The following is a 22,418-nucleotide window of genomic DNA, read 5'->3' on the forward strand; positions in this document are numbered from 1 at the left end:
CCCAGGTACACGTGCTTCCCTGAAGCACTCTGTTTTCTTGAGCAGGTCAAATGCTTGTTCCAGCAATTGATTTTAAGTATTTTGAGGCAAACTTTGTGAGCCTTCAATGACTTTCACCCTTGTTCAGCCAGCTGTTTTCACAAACCTTACTACCTAGTGAAAGAAAACAAGTAAGTCTTCTATCCACCAATTCTATAATTACCAATTTACATTCTTTCATAACTCAATGTGTTGTGGAGTTAATTTTCAGCTCTAATCCTTGCAGTTTGGCCCATTTGTGTATTTGTTTTTGATTCTAAGAGTGCTACAGCAACCTTTTGAAAACTACGAGTTGGTAAGAGTGACACAGAGCACATTATCATGCACAAACTCAGCAGCAAAGAGAAGTATTATGAAGGAAATCAAATAATGAAAATGTCTAAAAAATTAAATTATTTAAAAATAGGATGTGCCTAGGGTTCTTTGTGGAGCAATGATACTGTACAATTTCAGGACTGTGGTTAACCATTTGCTTTAACCATCACTGTTCTTGGCAGAACCATACTACCATACTCCCACCTTCCTTTCTTCTAATGGCAGTTGGACAGGCTGTTTTGGAGAATGGGCAGGTTGTAGAGAACACCAATTCCACTGCTGTTTCTCTCCTTGGTAATGCAAGATGCCAGTCCTAACACCTCTGGAGAATGTGTTCCAAAGGGCAAATATGATGGGAGTCTCTATGTGGAAGTGCCTTCATAAGTTTGAGGGAAGAGGATAGGAAACTGAGGGAGTGGTGTGCAGCACTCAGGGCATCACAGCACTGTTGTCTCTGTGTTCCTAGTCACACCCAAACCACCCCTTGGACAATATTGCCCAAGAGTAATTCTTTTCTCCCTTCCACTTCCCTCCCTGTCTCTCTTGTGAGATCCTAGGAGTTGTACCTCTGAGCACAGCCAAGATGAGCTTCGGGGCCCATAAAGCCAGGCTATATTTTTGCTCAGGGCCAGCAGCTGTTTGTAATTGCACCTTCCTATTCCCCAACTGTGGCACCAGGATCTTGCAGCCAAGGGATGGAAAACACCTGATTATAGAAAAGCATAACAAACCTGGGCAGCTAACAAGAGTTGTAAGACCCTGTTAATCACAGCTCAGTGTCCTGTATGAACCCGTGTTTCTTGCTAAAACATCTGCTGGTATCTATGCAAAATGACGAGCAGTTAGAGCAGAATTGTCTTTGGGCAATTAGAGCTAATTGTCTTTGTGTGCAATGTGTGTTACACAAACGAATTCATTTTCTAGTGTCAGATGTGCTTAATCACAATATCTAATGAAAGTCATATAGGCCTTTGACATAGTTGTGGTTATGTTGGAATTTCAAATAAATTGTGTTTCAAGTTAAGGAGGGAAGACTTAAGATTTAGGATGCAGAAGCAACCCAAATGAAGGCAGCATGGATATTTCAGAGGAAGGTATCTTTTCTCTCAATCTGCTGACATTGTTACTGAAGTTTCCAAGATGTCAGAAAAATAATGTCTGAGACACAAAGCAGTCTACAGACTGGACATTGACAAACCAGATTAAAACATTACTAAATTAGCAATAACAAAGACCAAAAGTTCAACTTGCAGGGAAATGGCTCATCTGGTGATGTTTTTCTCATCTGGTTTTGCAGGTACAGACTGAGGCAACAATTTAGTGTAAAATGAATCCTAATTTAAGGGTTCTTTGTGTCAGGATGAAAGTCCTGCAGCCACATGCTATAAAACATGAGTCTGATAGGAATTTTTTATAGGCCCAAATGCATTTAAGCTGTTTTGCCTGGTGAACTTCATGCTAGAATTCTTAATGTGGCATCAGATATCTGATCATGTCTGTTGTTCTGCAACTAATGAAAAGAAGCACAAACCTATCAGGCAAGTAATTCAAATCTGTACCACAGACCCACTTCTGGTCCAGACTAATTTAGTACTGGTCATGTTCTCATAGCCCAAATACCCACTGCTAATGCCTAGGGCCAGATTTCACAGGTATCATTTTGCATCTGCCACAGAAGTGGACGGTTTGGACAAACATGCTGACAGCACTATCTTGCCACGGGGCAGGCTTACTGAGATCTTCTTACCATGTTGCTTTTTTTTAATACCATCTTCTTGTCTGTTCCAAATGGAAGATATACAATAAAGCAAGGTGCGGTTTTGGTTTTGATTTTTATTGCTTGTTTGTTTGTGTTTTTTAACCAGGTTTCTGTAGAATTATTGTCTGTGACTTTTAATGATCATAGTGGGAGTCAGTTTCAATGTTAGTATGGCCTCCTCTAGCCAAGCAGGAAATAGGCATCCTCAAACCTTTCGTAAGCAAGCAGTCCCCTTTGTTAAGTTGGTGAAGAAAGTAAGTTACTGCCTGCAGGATAGTCACTCTAACATGTATGCCCAGATAGAAAAAAAGCTTGAGGAATATCAAAATCCAAAGGAAGTACTCTGCCTCTATGTGCTGATGAATGGATTTTGTCATGCTAACATATTAATTAATTCATGATGTTGGGCAATATGGAGACATAGCATGCAGAAGCCAGAGTGGAATGCATTTGATGGCTTCTATAGATTTACAAGGAGGAAACAACAAGGAGGAAAGGATTGTCAAAAAATATAAAAGTGAAATATTCCCAACCTTCTGTTTTTCTATCTGCCAGAAGAACCACCAATCCCTCCACCCCACTCTTCCACCCCCCTGGATTTTTAAAGTAAAGATGTGTTTTGTGCAGATGGTGCTTTTCCACCCAAATTCCGATAGACCATTCAAATACAAGGACTAAAGGGGTATTATTATTTACAGGGGCAAATAATTACTTTCTGGAAGTACTATTGAAAAGTTTTCTGATCCAACGGCTATCAGGCCAATAAAGTGTTTTCTGCAGAGTGTGCATTTTCAATGAGTTATAACTTCATGACCTGAAAGTTGGTTATAGTATGTTGTTCTGATATGTTTCTAGCAGCCTTCCCAAATGAATACTGTAAATATAATAGCAGAATATCCCCAGTAATTTTTCCCAACAAAAGGAGTGAATAAGTTCTTAGCTAAATAAAATGCAGTCTATCCTAATAGGAATCTTAAAGACAGAACAGCCAGAATAAAGGTATCTTTGAGACTGTGTTCTCCTCTTCACATTTCTAAAAGCTGTTTAACATGGCCTACCCAATTAAACTGAATTAATGCAAGAGATACACAGTGTAGTGATATATCCAAAGGACGACATTCATTCCAATATAAAATGAATAGCATTGTATTAACGTTTATTTCTAATTACAAGAAACAGAATATCAGTCCCTTATTTGTACAAAAATACCTGAAAGATTACAATTAGGTTCACAAGCCAAAAAGCTATTTACAGTATGAAGCAAAGCATATTGAATAAAGGTTTTGTCTCTTAAGTTAATACCTTTTGCATTCCCTGAAACTTTAAACTTTATTCCATTTTACAGTCACTAAATCTTGCATTGTGACAATATAATTTACGATAAGCAAGTCTTGCCACTGGAAAGGTGCATTGATTGGTCAAACTGTCAGGTATTTAGTGCAGAAAAGATAAGACAAAACATCTAAACTGAGGCACGTGTTTCTTCAAGATTAATTAACAAATAAAAAGGTTTTTGTACTTTTAACACCTATCGTAACATAACTTAACTAGTAACCTCATTACCAAAATGGTTTGGCATTTTCCTTCTCAACATATTCAAGATTGCTACATGAAGTATTTATTTAGAAAATAAAATCACAGGCAAAAAGATAAAAATTCAACAGGCTCCAAAACAACCCTGAGCATCCCCTTTACATTCATGTCATTTAAATACAAAAATAAGAGTCAAATGTCCTTCAGTCCTTGGTATTCTGAGCTGGCAGCCAGCTGAATCTGTTGGAAAACTAAGGTGGCATTGACTGTTTTCCAGCAGAAAGAAGACAAAGCAGTGATCTGATTAAGTAAGATTGTTGCCACTTCGAAGGTGGTCACTTTCTCAAAACAGCTCACTTTAGCTGGGAAGAGTACAAAATACTAAGTCAACCATCTACATACAAAAATCATGGTTCATAGTCAAACTTTTATTTTCAATTTAAATAAGATGCAAAGTTTTTTGTTTTTTTTTTTTATAAATATGAAACACTGCAAATACTATCTGCCTACTGGGAAAAATGCATGGTTGTCACTAAGCTATGTAAACAGAAAAACTTAAAACTACAGCATAAATGGTCTTATTAAACTGGTAATGTAGTCAATACAAGTATCTTTTTTCTCCTAATAGGGGCCAAATAGAAGCATGCAAAGTGAAGTCAGACTTAAGTTAGCTTAATTTCAAGGTTTTAAAATGCATTGTCTAGAAAGCAGGAACACTCATTTCACTATGTACAATTAAAAAAAAGCAAAACAAAACAAAACAAAACCAGCTTCTACTAAAAACAAAATCAAGTTTCTTCATTTTTAGTATCTAGACATTAAATGGAAAAAAATACTAAATGTGTTCTGTAAACTAAAATACAGTGTTTCTATACCATTGACATAGTTTAAGCTGATATGGACGACTCAGGCAGGTTATGGTTTGTCTTAAGCTATTCTTAACACTACATGAAGACCTAAAAGTGTAGGATTGGTTTTCCTTCTTTACCCTTTCAGATGGCTAAAATTTCAAACCCAGTGGCAAATATTAAGGATTAACTAGCCTGTGTAAATAATTTACCATTTTACAAATGCTCCGTTCTGCACTACATTCTGCAAGTTCCCAGGGTGGAATACTTCTCACTGTGGCTAATGGCACCAAGCACCGGGAAGTTATTTCAGTTCAGACAGTTGCTGAAGGAATGGTTGGTTGCAACTGCAGGATCACGGTGGGACTTGTCTGACTTTAATACTGATTTATCATCAGAAAGAGTTATTGAGTAAACATTGAAGAATTCATTTAAACATTAACAATAAAGTAGTTCTGATGACAAACCAGCACCAGAGCAAGATACATGCTTGTCTGCCACAGGTACTGGTGTGCACTAGCACACATGACACAGGGATCACCAGTTACCTCAATGGATATTGCCAGCAGTTACTTCACAATTAAATCTGTTTCTATTCCCAGCATGTTCCTTCTCACCATGTAAACTTTCATGGCCCTACAAGAAGCAGAAGGGCTTCAGTTCTTCTTATGCCCTATCCCCAGGAGAGCGTTGTGTCACTGTAGCTTTACTCTGTCAAAAGAGCTCTTTGAAACAGTCTGAAAATTCAAGGAGCTATAAAGCTAAAAACACTGGTTTTTAGATTTTTTTATTTATTTTGTCATACTAAGACTACCTGCAGAAGAATCTTCTCACAAAAAATGGTGGTTTCAAATACAAGTGTAGTCACTCAGTCCTACTCTATTTAGTAACAGTAAGTTTCCTCAGGAAAACAGTCAAAAGGCTGTAAAAAACAAACCACCACTCCAACAATAAAAATTTGTGCATAGAATCTAATACAGTCTCTGCATGACTGGATGCCACTAATATGCCATCAACACACTACAGCCATAATGCTACAAGTCAACAGTTTTAAAAGTACATATATTGGTGGTATGTTCTTTTAGAATTGTATCCTCATTGCTTCTTCAAAGACATCGGCAGATCATTGAACCTCAGGTCTCCAGAGAAGTACTGAGACATACGCGCGCGCACACACACAAACTTCTTGATTTTCTTCTAGATCCTTTTAGACTGAAGCATTCCATATGTTTTAGGGTGTAGATTAATACCCAACTCCTGCATGAATTTTAAAAGCCACATCAGCTCCTAATATAGGCTGCATACAATATCCAAAACAAAGTAGGAGTGCAAAAAAAGTGATCAATACAAAAAGTAAACACACTAGTCTTAATTGTCAAGATTATTCCAGGGCAAGAGTTCTTTTCAAAGATTTCTCTTCACACTTGTTCCTGTTAAGTGGCCCAGCCAAGATAGTTTCCAGTTTTGTTTCAAATTTACTCATTGTTTTACAGACCCTCCCCCCATTTTTGGGATGCTGGGACACTCAGCAGCAATCACTCTTAGGTGTTAGACAAACCAGCAATCTTGGTCTGTTGGCACCTGTCGAATCCATCCCTTTCAGAGTCCCAAGGTGCATAATATTTATTTTTTTAACCAACTTACAAATCTGCCAATTCCCCAGTGTCAACATTCTCTTACATTTACTCTTCTAACAAATCCAGTCTTCAGCAAGAGTCAGATTTGAGGTCATAAGGCCACTCGGATGCAGTGGTGTTTGAGTTTGCAGGGTAAGACTCCTTTGTTTAGTTGATAGAATTCAACAAGCTGGATTAGATCACTGAATTTGGTGTTCCCATCATCCAGACTGAAAAATATCTGTCCATCATCTTCACACTAGGAAAACAAAACATCCTTTTCAAGTTAGGCTGCACATGAAGAGATACACAAGTGGAAAAACTTAAGAGTACCACCATGTGTGAGATAAATAAATTGTGAGCACTCAGTTGGCACTTGGTTGCATAAACAACCCAGTGCCTGCAGTTCTTTATGAAACCATGCACAGGGCTAGAAAAAACATACCTTAACCCAACTTGCAACATTTTGCTTATGAAAGTGAAAACTTGTGGGCAGAGTAATTGAAAGTTGCACAGACAGCACTGGCATTCATTAGATAAAACAAATATAGCCCAAAAGGAATTGTTAGCTGTTTGTAAAATTGGCTAGCTAAACAATGGAAGAGGGTTTGGATCAATAAAATGTCTACATAATCTTAAATTTTTCATGCTTTTTTGGATCAAGATAAAAATCAAATTGTTTTCCAACATCTCAGTGTAATGGTATTTGAAGCTCAACATTATTGGATAACTTTCAGAATAAAAGTTTTTAAAGTTTCCCAAAGTTATTCTGTTTGCTTAATTGAGAAGGGAGACAACAGTTGCTGTTGTCTCTGACAATCACAGAGAGCAAGTTCTGTGCATCACACAGACTTGTGTAATGTAGTTATTTACACTAGTTTTCCAGAAATGTTAACCAATAATTTTAATCAGACATTTGACTGATTAAAGAATATTCTAAAGAATATCCAGTTATACATTTGCTAATGGAAACATCCTTGTTAGTTACATCAGTAATTAATAAGAGATCTCCTCAGATGTTGGCAAAAGCTTAATGGTTTAAAATTTTGGGGGTTTTTATCAGTATCAAAAATAATCTACTTACCGGCAAGATTTGAAAATGCTTTATTTTTTGATGATGGCATAACGTAAGTACAAATGCCTTTGGATTGCTTTGGCTGTCCCGGAGAAGAAATAATCTAGGAGAGAACATTTTTAAGAACAAATTGAATACCTCCATCTGTTTGTTCTTAAATAACCAGAACTACTAAGTAACATTGTGCCACTGCTGAGCTCTTCTTTAGTGGCATTAAGAGGTGGTTCTGTAACTGGAAATTTACTTTCTATTATTATACCATGGCTATGCATTAACATTAACAGACAAACAAGAAGTGCAAGATACACAATAGTAGTTCTTCCCCTAAGAATGTACCTATTTTTTAAAGGGTTCTTCTAACTCAGTTTTCCATTAATGATATGTACTCTCATGAAGAAAATTGTTATCATTTAATTCTAGAGAAAATCTGAATTTCTGTAGATGGGAAAGTAATATATGGGAATCTATTTCCACTAGAATGCCTTGCATCAGTTCACAGAAATCCAGTGTCAGCAAAATTATGTGTAGGTTAAATGGCTGCAATTGCACAGAAACAGCTCAATACTTTCTTAAAATTATTTATCAGTTAAGTAGCTTCCAAATTATCAAGATGGGGAAAACGCACAGTATTGTAAGTTGGTGGCACAATGCAAAGATCTGCACAACTGATGCTGCAACTGTTTATTCAACCTCTGGCAGCTTCCACACAAACAATGACTACAAAAAAGAGATGCATCCTCAGCAAGAACTTCCAGAGATATCCAAGATAGCAGCATCAGTTGCTTGTATAGAGTGTTGACCCTCTCCCATGAACCATCAGGAGACTGTTAATTTTCTACCTACTTTTGTTTAAGAACACACAGAGCAGGAAAACATAGGCAAGAGTTTTCCACCATGAAAATCATGATCCTTAGATTTCAGAGAACATAGGTAACCTGGTTCTTTTGTCACTGCTGGTGGACCTTACTATGGCCAAATTAACCAATTTTTACATTCCACAGTGAGTAAGCTGATTAGGCACAAATTTAACACAGCATCAAACACATGAACACATTTATGAAGGATAAATCAAGAAGGATGGGCCACCAGATTCCCAAGGCAACAAGACAGAATGAGCCCAAGATTGTAACATGAGAAAACTAGAAACTCGAAAAGTCAGCAGCGCTCCTTTGCTTTCTCAGCTTCTCCTTTCTGTTGAACCTGCCCCCTGTCTAGCCTTAGACTAGACAAACCCCCCCCAAAAATAAGCAAACACTGCTTGATGAATATAGATATATATATGCACTACCAATTTCTACTTCCCTAATGTATTTTAGTCTTCAGAAAGATTAGTGTTGCTTCTGAATCAGAAAATGCTGAAGAAAGGTTTGAACTTCACTGTCTCCTGTGAAGCCAACATGGATGTTTCTACCTTAACCTTGAGAGCAATGAAGACAGTGAACCAAAGGCAACCATGCCTTTCCCATCCTACGAGTCAACAATGCTGAATGCAGTTCAAGCAATTTCCCTTCAATAACCATAATGCCGTATAAATAAAGAAAACAGAGATGCTCAGAAGATACTTAAATCTTGACCACAGACATATAAGAGAGTGCTGGAACAGGTACTTCTATTCCTTTGCTCTAGAACAGAAATAGTGAGCAAGCACCATTAGCTGCTCTGATTCATGCAGAAGAGCACGGATGGCTGATTATAAATTTGTTGGCAAATGGTTAGGTACAGCTTTGCCTGAAAAATATCACTTCAACGCATATTACAAGAATTAACTGTTTTTGAATTCTAACATTGTCTAAAACTTGACTACTTCTGTTGGAAAAAAAGAAAAAATTAAGTGTATTTTAAGATTTTACTTTTCAAATTAAAAGTTAGGATCCACTCCTACAAGCACACACTCTGACTTTTTGGAATCCAGGCAGGTTAAAATGGGACTACTCAACGATCAGGTTACTCAGAAGTGCTCGTAAATCTGTAAACTATTACAGCATAAGTTGTGCTCTCATTTGTAAAGCTCACTGTCAGATCATAAATACTGAATAACAAGAATACCTACCCATCTACAAGCCCTTGTTGCTTAATAATCCTGTGAGACTCTTCTCTAGAGATTCTGCCATGAAACCAGTGCTGTGTCCTATGAATAACTGGAGGTGAGAGGAAAAAGAGGGAGAGGATGGTTAAAATCAGTTACATAAGCAACCATTTTTTCCACATACTAATTATTTAAACATTTTAAAAGTGGGTATAATTCTCTTACAGAATAGAAAATATCTTCCATCAACATATATAAAAAAGAATCAATATAAAAAAATGCATCTACTTAATATACCATGTAGAGAGGCATCATGTCTCCATGTATTTTCTGATTTGGAGATATACAATTAGGTAAACAAGAGAAGTGTCTTATAATACTCCCTTCTCTTAGCTTATTGAGCATACAGGGACTAACATTCCTTAGAACTCAATGTATAAGCTAATGAGTTAGAAACAAGTCCCTCTAAATCTCAAATAAAGAAATGCACTTTAGATAGTGCTTTGAAGAGGCAAGTTAGCCCCCAATATTTTTGTCTTTATTTTTTTGTTCTTCAAATGGTACTTTAAAATTCTGTTAACAGAATAGCAAGAGAAAATAGCTGTGTTTCTTCCAAGAAGGTTAGGATATTAATATGAAATTTCCTGTTGTTTTAATAAATTTACAGTCTCAAAGGAATGTTGAGGACTTGCATATTTTACATTTTTCAGTCATTATGGAACAAATTCTATTTTGAAAACTCTCATTTCTACTCTTTAATAAAAGATCACTCATTGACTTTCCTTGTCCAAAATGCCAAATTAACTACTGGATTATTTTAAATGGAAATATTTACGGAGTGTCTATTTTTACAAAATACAAGTTTCAAAAGACTAGTCCTAAAGAAAAGCTTGAGTGGGCCATCGAAGGAAAACAAGTTCCTTCTGCAGTGTCTGTATGGGTGGGCGTGTTAATGACACAGGAGCTACTGATAAGTATTGTATTTGACATCAAGGCATTCATACTACATGACTGCACTCTGTGTCTGTATGAAATGTACCTTTTCTTTACCCACGGAGACCTCTGATACTGTGGTTACAAACCATCAGAATTTACCTGTACTCAGTGTGGAAGGATGAAGTGGACTTTGGCTACCCAAGATGTTCATTCTTGTGCTACGTTTCTATAGAGAAAATGAATTACCGTTAAATCCACACTAACGTCTTGGGAGAAGAGAATTAGTGCACATGCAATATAGATTAAATTTACAGGAAACTGGGGGCTGGGCAGATTTAATGCAAGGATGAGAAAAAGAAATGCAACTTTGAAGGGGGCTAATCTACAAGCAGCAGCTCATTTCAGTTGGCTTAAAATACAAGCCAGATGTTAATGATGAAAGCTCAGTATCTTTTAAAAACAAAAGGAAAAAAAAAGACAGAAAAAAGAAAAAAGAAAAAAGAAAAGATTGATATGTTTCTGCTCAGGCAAAACACCAGGCACTCAGTAAATCAAGCAGTATTTCCCTCCCGTACATAAAGCACCAGCTAATGCTTCAGTAATGACTCCTTTTCCCTAAAAGACGAGCATGTGGGAAAACTTGTACTGCAGCTGTCTGTCCACAAGACACTATAAACAAGTTACATCAGTTTTCATTGCAAGAGGTCCTGCCTCTTGTATATTCTGCAATTAAACTTACTGGGAGCAAGCCATTAGTCAGAGCCCCAGCCTCTTCCATGTGGGGAAGCATTTAATTTGACATATTCCTCCTCAGAGACTGGTTTTGCAAACTGGCAGTAAAGTTCTGGTGGGTCTGCTTTCCCCCTCAACTTTCCTCTGGACACTAGGGGGACAGAGAAGCAGTGGTAGAAGGTTGTTGTGAATGTGACAGTTTTGCTAAAGATGGATATTGACTTTCAGATCTGCATGCTTGCAGTGTGATTGCTTCAGGTCGGAGCTAAGCTATACTGTGACCAGCACTGCACTAACATCATAGCACACTCTGTGTTTTGGCTCTCAACAGACACTTACTGATTCCAAAAATAGAAAAGAAGAGAAGATAGCTACCCTCCAAGCATGTCCTTCTTCCAAGGCAGCACTCTGTGCTTCAGCAGGATTTTCAATAACTCTTCCTATTTGCCCCGAAAAATCCATTGCTACTAGTGAGTTTTCAGATACACTTCTCTGAAAAGGAATTTTCACTTATTTCAAAAAACAGGGAAAGGAAAAACCAGCTTGAGAGTTTCACTTCAAACTGTTTTGGTTTCAGAAGACTGTCCAAAGTCCTCCTTCAACAGCACAGAAAATACATCTTATTTTTTCTCCTTTCAAAAGATTCACAGACACAAAAATAGCTGTTTTTTCGACTGTAGGGGAGGGAGACAATTCAAAGACTCAGAATAAAATCTGTTTGCTCAAGTTGCCCACTTGCCCTATTACTATATTTCAGTCATTTTCAGGGCCAGTTGGGATCCAAATATAGGCTTTTCCCTTTTAGGTAGTTAACAGTCAGCTCTTGGCCCAACATATTTTAGGAAATCTATGTGTTAGTTTTGCCAGACCTAAGCTGGCTTCTGCAGAGACAGCCAGATGTCTCTCTGCGCCGTACATCTCAGAGTGTGACGTAGCCAAGATTTTTCAATCATGTGGATCATGTAAGCCTAAGATAATGGAGAGCGAACCACGGAAGCTGTACTCATGCAAAACATGAACTTTACATTGATTTGCTACACAATGATAAATTTACATTTCTTAGTGTAAAATTTTCCACTTTTAAAATGCAAAAGCAAATGTATCTTTTCCAACATCATACATCAGTGAGGTAAAGTTCATCACTTACTACTGGAGTGGAAAAGTGTGGAAGCATGGCTTTTCGCTGCTGGGGAATTCTGTAATTCTGATACAGTAGCATTCCATACTGCCAACAGAAACACAAGGACATTATTATTCAAATATATGCCCTACGAAAAAAACTGTAGTGATTTCTTAATACCACTTTTAAACTGGACCAAGGTCTCAAAGCCATTTGTATTGAGTAATAGTGATTGGCAGGTGGCAAAGAATAAATATGCACAAAAACTTTTATTTAAAAAATACAAGTTTGAGTGATATACACAGGTTATTTTTGCCACTCTCAGCCACCACCATGTTTCCTTGAAGAACACAAGCTTTCAGTTGAGAGCAGAATACACATAGTAGTTCCCTTCTTTTTACCCTCTCAACTTAAAAAAAATTCTGCACAAGACATTCAAACTAAGTTTTCATAATGATAAAAATGAGAACCTTTCTAATTCGCTAGCTCTTTCAATAAATTTCACTCTCATTTGGTACTTTTCTCATCCTTAAAAAAATAAGGTGATTGAATTCCAGTGATGCCCTTGGTTGAACATGATGAATTTTAGCAACACTTGTAGCTAGGATGGTAGGTAAACACCTACTCAAAGCCTTCCCTAAGAGCACAGTGCCGAAGGAGTGCAACATTGCTTACTGAATGTTCTCACTGAAACAGTTTATACAATTTCCAAACAGGATAATACAGGACTGTGGAAAGCTAAATGAGATGGCGAATAAAAAGGAGCATTACAGACACAGCCTTGGGGCAAAGCCTTGATTTTCACTGACCTTTAGTCATTTTTTGGTGTATCTTAAAAACAAAGTCTTTTTTTTTTTTTTTGTACGCAGGACGTAGTAAGGTAGAGAGAAAAGCACAGCAGTTTTCAAAGCAGAAAAAGACTGAGAACAAAACCAGAATTTATGCACATTTTCCTAGGAAGATCAGGAAGTTCTCTCCTTCAGAGGGCACCAAATAATCAGCTTTCTCCTCAGTTCCCTCCATACTGATTTTGTTTCAAAAAGCAGTGAAGCTTCCTATTATATTATCAAGAAATTTCATAGTGTGCTGTCAGATATGAGTAACTTTCACCCAGATATAGGGTTACTTATTTTGTTACTTCTTCTAATAGAACCGTCAGAAAAATGGGGGAAAAAATTGCTAAAAGGAATGCTGTTCTGGTAAGAGAACCACTTACCATTATGAAAACATTTTATTTTGCTTTATGATAATTTGAAAATACCTTGTTAAGCAGATTTTCTGATACATTCACATATCTCAAATTTGGATCCAAAACTAAAACTATGTAAAACAATAGATCTCAGTCCCATGCCTAAATTCTTAAGTGTGACAGGTCTGCTTGGCATTTTGCTCTTATCCATGTTGTTTTGGAGCAGATGATATTTAAGAACATGTAGGCAATTTCTCATTAACAAAATAACAAATGTCACTTGTTAGAACAATCCAGGTGTAGCTTTGCAAAAGTAGAAGAGATTAGCTACCTTGAGGAGTCGAAAGGCAGTCATCCAGCACGTCCTGCTTTGTTCATCTTCAGCACACAACAACCGCAGTTCCTTAGTTTCATTTCTCACTCTGTTTGGCTTTAAAGTATTAGAGAGAAGTCAGATACATTCATTAGAAAACCAATAACACTGTAAGCTTAGAATCACTGTAAGCAGGGTAAAGGCAGCGACAGTATTAGTCTAAAGAACTAGCCGGAAAAAGCTCCCATCACACTGAATTTAAAGCTCAGGAGAGGCTGAGCATGCTTTGAAGGAAATCCCTTTCTCAGCTGAGTCCAACAAAACCAAATGTTGGTGCCTCCTGACTTTTAGAAGCTGGGGTCTTTGATCCTTGTAGGTCCCCTCCAACTCAGGGTGTTATGTGATTTTATGGTTTGAAATAACCTGCAGTTCTAGCAGTTTACAGGAACAAGGTACTCAAGCCATGCTAGAACCAGACCTGGGCACTTAGTTTTGTTGAGTTTGATAGTTGGAGGGGTTTTTTGGGGGATTTTTTTGTTGTTGTTGTTGGTTTGGTTTTTTTTTTGTTTTGTTTTGTTTTCAAATCTGTGAGAAGTTTTATAAACCCCATTTTGAAATGAAGGATGAAAGTTTCCATAACTGAGGGTAACTGAAAATTTGTTTCCATCAGTTCAGGATGTGTCCTGCAGCCAGTTTCTGTGATGCAAACTCTTGCTCTCTAGCTCTGGCATGGCTGCTAGGAAGAAGACTACTTTACTACAGTCATAAAACCAGCTCCTAGCCTTATCTTCTTCTCAGAAAATTAGACTTTTCAAACCTTTGAAATACTTTCCAAATGAATCTTTCAGCACAACCGTTTAAAAAAAATCTTCAAAGGCAAATAGTTATTCTTACATTAATTTTTCTAAGACAGTCACCCTCTTTAAATAAAGGTAAACTTCTGGCCCACAATAATGATGAAATTGCACCCCATCAGAGATCAATCCTTTGCTGCTATATAGTTTTGGTGCTAACTGTCCACAGAAACTTTTCTGTTTGATTAGAGAACTTGGAAAAAGCTTTCATCTGTGAGGTGAACCAAGGCCATCTCACAAGCACACCATGCTTCAGCTCTGAGCTCCTCTTGCACAAAAATTTCCCAAACCAAAGGAACACCAGATAAAGTGTTAAAAGTGTCACAAAAAATGATGACAAGATTCACAGGACATGCCTGCCAAACGAAATATGTTAAAGATCAAGTCTTTGTGACAGAAAAGGCTTTCAGAGTTTTACATACAAATCCCATTTAGCTGGGGGGCTGGGGTGACTCTGAGCTACCAACGCTGTCTGGAACTTTGGAAGAACTCAGTGAGAATATTTACCTTTATACAAAATCCATACTCTGCAGGGGCATTGTACAACTTCTTGCCTGCTATCAATGAGAAAATATTGCTGTCTTCTAGGTCAGCCAACAATTGCAAATGTCTTGGTTCCTGGGGAAATTACACAAGTTAGCACAGGTAAGTGAAAGGTTTTGGAAGATGTGCAAGCTCTTCAGTCTCTCAAGCTCAGCCTCCAACAGAGGGCAGTGCATGAACACTGCTCCTCTCCCCGGCAGCCTCAGATGGCCATGGCACACACCCCTTAGATACCAGCCTACCAGCAGAAAATGCTTGGTACAGGAAGCTCACAAAATACTTATGCAAACCCATCACACTAAAAATGGCCTGGCCTATTACATTGGTCCAAAGAAATCTGAAGGTTAACACAACTTTAGTGGCCACAATGCCTGGCTGGTTTGTTTTTATTTTATAACAAAACTGTATGGCTGTGTTCATGAATTGAGAGCCCAGGGCTTGACTGTCGTTGATCTTGCCTTACTTATCTTTTTCTGTGGAACAAGAAAAGGAAACACTGTGGAGATTTTAAAAAAACATATTTTAAAAATACCCACTGTAAAAGCAGAAAATGGTTTCACATGCTAGTACTGTGAAACTTCTTTTTTAATCTTACCTTTGAAGTTCCTTTTGTAGAACAATAAAGTCCTGATCTCCTCAAACACATGAACAGTTTCTTCCATGATTTCCTACCCAGCTCTTTCACATGCAAGAAACCTTGAATTTCAGGGCAGCTACTGGAGTTTAAAAAGTTCTGTTGGAGAGGAAAATGTAGATAAATATTGTATCCTATGGATGAATTGTAAAATTGTCACTGTATTTGCAGAATGGAGAAGAAAATGGCAAATTGCTTGCTGACTTGAAGTGCAGTTTCACACTAGGCTTAAACTGACCTAGATGTTTAATCTGATTTACAATCAAAACATATATTCCTGCTCCTCCATTGTGTTTACCTGGCCATCTCCTCCTGCAACTGACACCTTCCTATTCTCTGTGTCAAGACTTAAATCTCAAAAAAGCTACTGCTTCTCTGTATTCCCATTCGTCTTGCACCTGGCCTGAAGGGAGAGAAAGTAAGCTTATTAGTTCTTAAAATAATACCTTGTCACAGCAATTTTGGCAAATTGTCTAACTTGGAAACATTGGCCAAAATCTCCATCTTTATCCTAAAGTTTTTGAAAGGGAAGAGCCTATTTCAGGATTTCAAGTTGTCCCAAGAAAAGAGGTATAACAGACAATAGAGTATTTAACTGAAAATGAAATGTAGAGCTGTCAAATAAGTGCCAGCAATTACACCAGACCTCAGGATTGAACAGCATTTAAATTCTTGATATAAGTAGAGGAACCACATACAAAATAATTTGATTTGTGATACATCACAAGAAGGAAGAATTAATTATGGTAGGAGAACTGATGGATTGCTCCCTTATTACAACAGGCCAGGCTTTTAAATGACAGAGGGCTTGATCATTAGGTTAAATGCCAAATTAACAAATGGAATAAGTATGAAGAAAAATGCATAAATCTAGTTAGCTTAGATGTCTCAGCAACTCTTCAAAGTTGTGTTTTGGTATGGACAATGCCCACAGGAAACAAAGCCACAAACAGCACCCTGTGTCAGAATTCTTACTTCCATTAAACCCTAATTTTTTTTCCAGTCCTCCTCCTCATCTCATCTAACAGAATGGGAAAAAGAACAATCAATTTTCTTGCTGTTTGTACTATGAATCCACTTGTCAGCTGTGAAAGGGAAAGACCAAAAGGAGAACAGATTCTTTTTGTCCAGTCAGTTAAAACAAAAGTAAACTAAGATGGCAAGTTTTTTTGCATGTCAGAGCCAGGTCGAGACCAGGGAAAACAGATCCCACTGGTTTTAATGATGTTGTCATGACTAAAAATACCGTCTCTAAATGCAGTATATGATATCATGAGATGATATTTAATATTCTTCCCTGTCACGTGTGTAATTAAAACCAGTGAAATAGCTCAGTGTCTAAGGTGGCCTCAGATACAACATGCTTAATGACTACTAGGCTGCAGGAGGTTTACCTTGAAAAAAATTACAACATTTAAATTCTGAAAAATGGTTGTGTGTGTTTCAAAAGAAGTACTTAATATAAAAATTGTAATAAAATATTTTTTATAGGTAAACAGTGAACTAGAAGGAATATGCTCACCCTCTTTCCCCCACCCTCTTGTGTTGTTAACACCTATGACTTATGCGTCTTCAGGACTGCACCTTTCTGAGCCTTCCAAGAAGCAAACTCATACCTCATGAGACTGTAAGGATTTCCTTTTGCTACAACTTGAGTTACCCTCAGACCTTTTCCATCTTCAAGAACATCTTGCTCTTTTGGTGAGTCCTACTGCTTGTATTAACAAGCAAATTCAATTCTCCACGTAAATTACAGGAAGAAGGGTCTGAGGTGTGAAGACCTATTTTCCTACCAGTCTGTGGCAGTGCCAGTCCATGCCAGTTTTGGTTCCTGATTATCACCTCATTGCACATGATTGTCATTTATAATTCCAGAAATTGGCTTGATTTTTTTTTGTTTAATTGTTTCCCAGATGTAAGTGGATACTAATGTTTTAAATTCTTCTCAGTGAATGTGGAACCAAATTTTAATGGACTTTGGTATGGTTATAAGACAAAATGAGTGCACTGGATCAAAAGTCAGTGGAAACTTGTCTTTAAACAGAGAGTCAGTGTATGTTTGCAAACATGCAAAATGACAGAAATCAAGCTAAAATCAGTTACTTGTATGTTTATATTCTTCATATATTTGTGTTTCTACTTTATAATTTGCCTGTTATTCATTGATACTGTCTTCCAGGCATCATGGTCGTATGTTCTTAGTACAGGACTTACTTAATAAATTGTTCTTTTATTTTGCTCTGGAGTTGAATGTCCGCAAGTTGAGAAAACAAGTGAAGTGAAAAGGATTTATAGACTATGGGGCTTAGATTGGAGTGCTAAAATTGAGAGATTTAAGTGAATCAGTTACTGGCTAGAGAGGTAGCCCACCCTCCAGAACCATCCTTGAAGGCCAACTATGCCACCACCCCTGTTCCTTTGTGAGCAAGGAAGAAACTGTAGAGTGACATCAAAACTTCAGCATAATTGCAGTGCACATGCCACCACCATACAGATTGCACAATTGTACCAACACATACGAATAAGGAACACAACCCTGCAATTTAACCTGGGGAGCTTTAAATGGGATTACTTTGCAAATACTGTGTAAGAATTTCTACTTGCACTTATTTCTTAGGGCATTATTTTTCTATACAAAAAGCAAAAGCAAAACCTCTCATCATCTCAAACTCATCTTCTAATATCCACTTGCATTTTTAAACTTTCTCCTGTGCTATGATGTGGAGCACAGAAGAGTACTTCTCTTCTGCCTTTTATAAAAGGTATATTTGTTTTTCTAGAAATATACCCGCCAAGACTGTTTGTGAGTAACAACAGGTGGCTAAACCAGATAACCACAGAGTAAGCTGAGCATTTATGGAACAAATATGTATGACCATAGCTATGAATACTTTACAATATACACTTCAATGCCACTGGGTAAGATCGTATTTTCAGTATTAGCCCCATATGCTACTTAACTATACTGGTCTTTCTCTGACTATTTTCCACGCCTTTGAATTTTCTTCCTTCCTTCCTGCCTGCCTCTCAATCCCTCCCCTCCACCTTCTTTATCCACACTGATATTTTACAGTACCTGCAAAAGTTGTGACTGTGGGATACTGCCATTTGTTTGCTGGCACCAGGCAACCATTTGTTCGGGAAAGAAATTCTAGACACAAAAAGAAGACAATTGGAAGTTACATTATATTTAAACACTTAGAGAACTTGTGACATTTTCTTCCAGTCATTAATTTTTTTTTTTGGACTATCCCTATTAAATCAATTTGGAGACCCCTGACACAGAAAGTAATACTAGGGCTTTTCAAGTGCAGTTCTTCCCTTCCTTCTGCTCACCAGATGCCCATGCAGACAGATTGTGGGTTTTTAAAATATCTGATATACAGCATTTCCTAAATGCATTTTCCTCTCACTTCCTCTTCTACTGAGGACTTTTGGGGATCTCTAACAGCCTCTGTTTTCTTGGGAAGATTAGGATGAATGGTCCTGCAAGTTGAGTATGCAGTGACTCCTTGCTTATTGCACCAGTGACTTGATTTCAGATTTATTCCTCCACTTCCCTTTTCATCTGCTATGTTTTAAAATTCCTGTATAATTTGGTACACTGAATTTACTATACACAGCAATGACAGGAAATCATTCTTGAAGTTTTAAAACATTATTTGAAGCATGGAGACATTCAGAAATGCCTGAAATAAAACAATGACTGATTATAACAAGATGAATCACAACAAAAACATTTCCAGTTTAGAACATTTGTCACTTTTCAGGCAATATAAATTTCAGTCTTTAGGGCATAAAGAGATGGGCTGAAGAGGGATCACCCTTCTGCCAGGTAAGTTGCACAATGAGTTATGAAAGCTAACATTTACCAGTCTCTCTTGAGTAGAAACAGTGCCATATGGCAACAGCTAATGCAACGGATAGGGAGCCTTCGCATTCATACGCCACAAGAATGATTTATTCTGTGATTGCAGGAGCCTGGGACTGAATGCCAAGCATTCTGGGTTTTACTCCCATGCTTTGTTATTTAATTAAAATATACCACATGAAACTAATGCGCTAGCTCCTATGATACCAAAACTTCTGTACAATGCTCAGATGTTCATAGGCTATCAGATGGTGAGATCAACAGAAGTGAAAAACTAGGAACATTCCTTGTACAGAAACATTTCACAGACTAAGTCAAGGCACAGACTCAGAAATAAGCACCAGCAGATGACAAATGTACATGCAAGCACACATGTGAGGATGCAGCAACTGTGCACTTGCATCTATGAGGAAAGGAATGAATTTACCACCCGCAGTTTCTTCAGCAATGAGTTTAAACACGACCTTGTGTATCTTTTTTCCTTCTCGCACCACAGATGCCTGACCCAAAATCTGTTCTTACCTAACCACATCTGGATTACCCTTCCTCAACTATCTCAATGGGTCGCACCAGCTGACATTGGTTCATGAAAACAGTCTGCTCCAACATAATTGTTTGGATAAAATGTCTAAAAGTCATCCTCAGATAAGCAGTTACACAGTAACCAGCTTAAAATTACAACATTCAAAGGATCTTAAAAATTCAGGAATAGCTATGGCATGCAGTACTTTCCAAGCATGGGTATACTGAGGATATAGAGAGGGCAAGCTACTGTGGTCAGTAAAGAAGGCAGAGCACATCAGTAAAGCACAGCCATAGGTGAAACAATGTTTGATATATGTAACGATAAACTGGAAATTCCATGTATGGAGTAAGTCCTTTAGGGGTACCCAGATGGGTTTGGTGTTTTATTAATTATTACGGTTAGAATTTAAAAGGTTTGGATACTGCTTGTTATGTGATGAATTTGCTTTGAATCAGGTAACTTTGACGATAATGAGTAAATTGCACTTCTGGTTGTTTTTATTGAACTTAGGAAAATTTCCCTGTCTTGGTCACTCTCCAATGTAACTACAGAAATTTTGAAACAAGCATCTTTGGTAACTTAAAAACACTTGAGATTTTTAGGCTAGAAGGAAAGTACAAGGAATTTAAACATTGGTTAAAATTTCTTTGGAAAGAATTCCGTTACTTGTTTATCTATTTTTTTAATAATAAATGATGAAGACATCACAGTGCCCAGCAATGTTATTGCAATCCACCCCTCTGTGGGGTAAATAACTAAATAATGAGACTCACCATGGGATTTTTGAAAAATTCATATTTTGCGTAATTCTTTCTGAACAAAAATTTACTTTCACTTCCCATTGTGGATTCAACTTGAACTATGAGCTCATGATCTTCCAAGCACCTCTCTGTGGAAAAAGAACATGGTGTTAGTACACAGCCAGCCAGCAGGAGTGAGACCAACTAAGAACAGAAGTTGAAACAACCCAGTGTAATTCTATTATCTTTCAAGAAATTAGCAAAACACATTCTAACATATTGCCATGAGGCAATACTTTACTTTGTAATGTATTACAAAGTTTAACATTATATGACAGTGCTCTTCAAGGAATTCCTGTATCAAGGCTTCATAAGCACAGACTTTAAAGAAAGCAGTAATTTTTTTGTGTGCAGTAGCTACAATAATACAGACAAACCTCTTCTTTTGGCAGTGGTAGTGTGCTGTGGAACTGGCAAGGTGGACAGGTTTAAGGGGGGGAAAAGTTACATAAAGGCCACTGTTAGGTCTTGAACTATCACAGAAATACAGTGTTGTTGTATTTGATCACACTCTATAAAACCAGTCCATTTCAAGGTGAACTTCAGGCCTTTATTGTAGATGCTAGACAATGGTGTTTATTATGAAAGCGGTCACAGGATCTACTTTACAGGAATACTGACAGAGACAAATGTTTTGTACACATGACAGGGCAATTTTCTGCTCTAGATTTGGTTACAAGGTAACTGCCCATAACCACCACTTCTCTGGTCAAAAGAATGGCACATCAAAGCATGGACAGATAGCTTAACAAACCCAATTCACTGAAAGCAGTAACTAGAAAGAAGGCAACTGGCTAAGGGTGCACTACTTAATGAACTCATTATCTTGACAAAAACTTTCTCAGAAACTATTTAGGTATTTTTCAAAAGTTTTAACTAGTCAGTGCTTTCATGCCTTATGTAATACAAAATTAAAAAATTAGGTCAAACAAAATGTAACTTTTGCAAAAAATTAAGCAAAATGCCTATGACTTGCTGACCAAGGAATTTTGGAAAGTCCCTTCCCCACTTTGTGTTCCTGCAATCCTTGTATTCCTGCAGTAAGAAATGCCAGAGTGCCACCCAAGTTCTCTTGGGGTGTTTTCAGGATAGAAAGCAAGCAGTCATTGGCATCTCAAAGAGAGCAAGCTCTGGAATATCACTTGAATTACTGAACTCACAGATTATGTGGTGTTCTTTGATTGAAGATTTAATTTATGACTGAATGATCCCATAATCTTTTTCTCCTGCACTTAGGCTATCAGTCATCACCAGCTCATTGATGACTTCAGCATTTACTGTGCATTTGTGATGTCCAGCTTTGCTCTAGATTGCGTTTTCAACAGGGTTAACATTGAAAAACCTCCATAGTGGGATTGCTCTCAAACAAAGAGCTGTTTCTTAGTGCATCAGGTGTAACATCACTTGGAAGCGGTAGTTCTTTGACTAATGTGCACAACAATACTGCTACAGGGTTGCTGTTAATAAATGACATTTGACACCACCTCAGCATTCATCACCTAAACCTACATCTTTCTAGGGATTTTGCAGATAAAGTTTCAGATATTGCTGATCTGATGCTACTATAATGGTTTTTAAGCAACTAGTGAAGTCAAATCTCCTCCACATTGTGATGAAGACTGTGGGCCTATGAGGGTGAAAGGCCTATTTTTAAAATTATGCTTCCTCCAAAAAACATTTAATTACATT

At 37.4% G+C, this 22,418-nt stretch overlaps 1 protein-coding gene across 3 annotated transcripts in view; it reads right to left on the reverse strand.

Annotated features, from left to right (window-relative positions):
• Window positions 1-3,243: 3,243 nt before the first annotated feature.
• Window positions 3,244-22,418, reverse strand: part of GRB10 (growth factor receptor bound protein 10) — a 144,165-nt gene continuing 124,990 nt past the window's right edge. For 2 of the 3 annotated variants that reach the window (XM_041714656.2, XM_002192039.7), the window contains exons 7-17: window positions 20,703-20,818; window positions 18,609-18,683; window positions 15,494-15,631; window positions 14,863-14,973; window positions 13,520-13,618; window positions 12,027-12,104; window positions 11,255-11,371; window positions 10,307-10,373; window positions 9,236-9,323; window positions 7,195-7,288; window positions 3,244-6,369 (exon numbers count right to left, since the gene is read on the reverse strand). In XM_041714656.2, coding sequence (XP_041570590.1) covers window positions 6,223-6,369; window positions 7,195-7,288; window positions 9,236-9,323; window positions 10,307-10,373; window positions 11,255-11,371; window positions 12,027-12,104; window positions 13,520-13,618; window positions 14,863-14,973; window positions 15,494-15,631; window positions 18,609-18,683; window positions 20,703-20,818 — 1,130 coding nt within the window. In that variant the 3' untranslated portion in view covers window positions 3,244-6,222. The remainder of the gene's footprint in view (window positions 6,370-7,194; window positions 7,289-9,235; window positions 9,324-10,306; window positions 10,374-11,254; window positions 11,372-12,026; window positions 12,105-13,519; window positions 13,619-14,862; window positions 14,974-15,493; window positions 15,632-18,608; window positions 18,684-20,702; window positions 20,819-22,418) is intronic. The other variant, XM_030265742.4, reaches the window with a different exon arrangement.

The sequence above is a fragment of the Taeniopygia guttata genome, chromosome 2 (genome assembly GCF_048771995.1).
Source record: "Taeniopygia guttata chromosome 2, bTaeGut7.mat, whole genome shotgun sequence".
Classification (NCBI taxonomy): Eukaryota; Metazoa; Chordata; class Aves; order Passeriformes; family Estrildidae; genus Taeniopygia; species Taeniopygia guttata.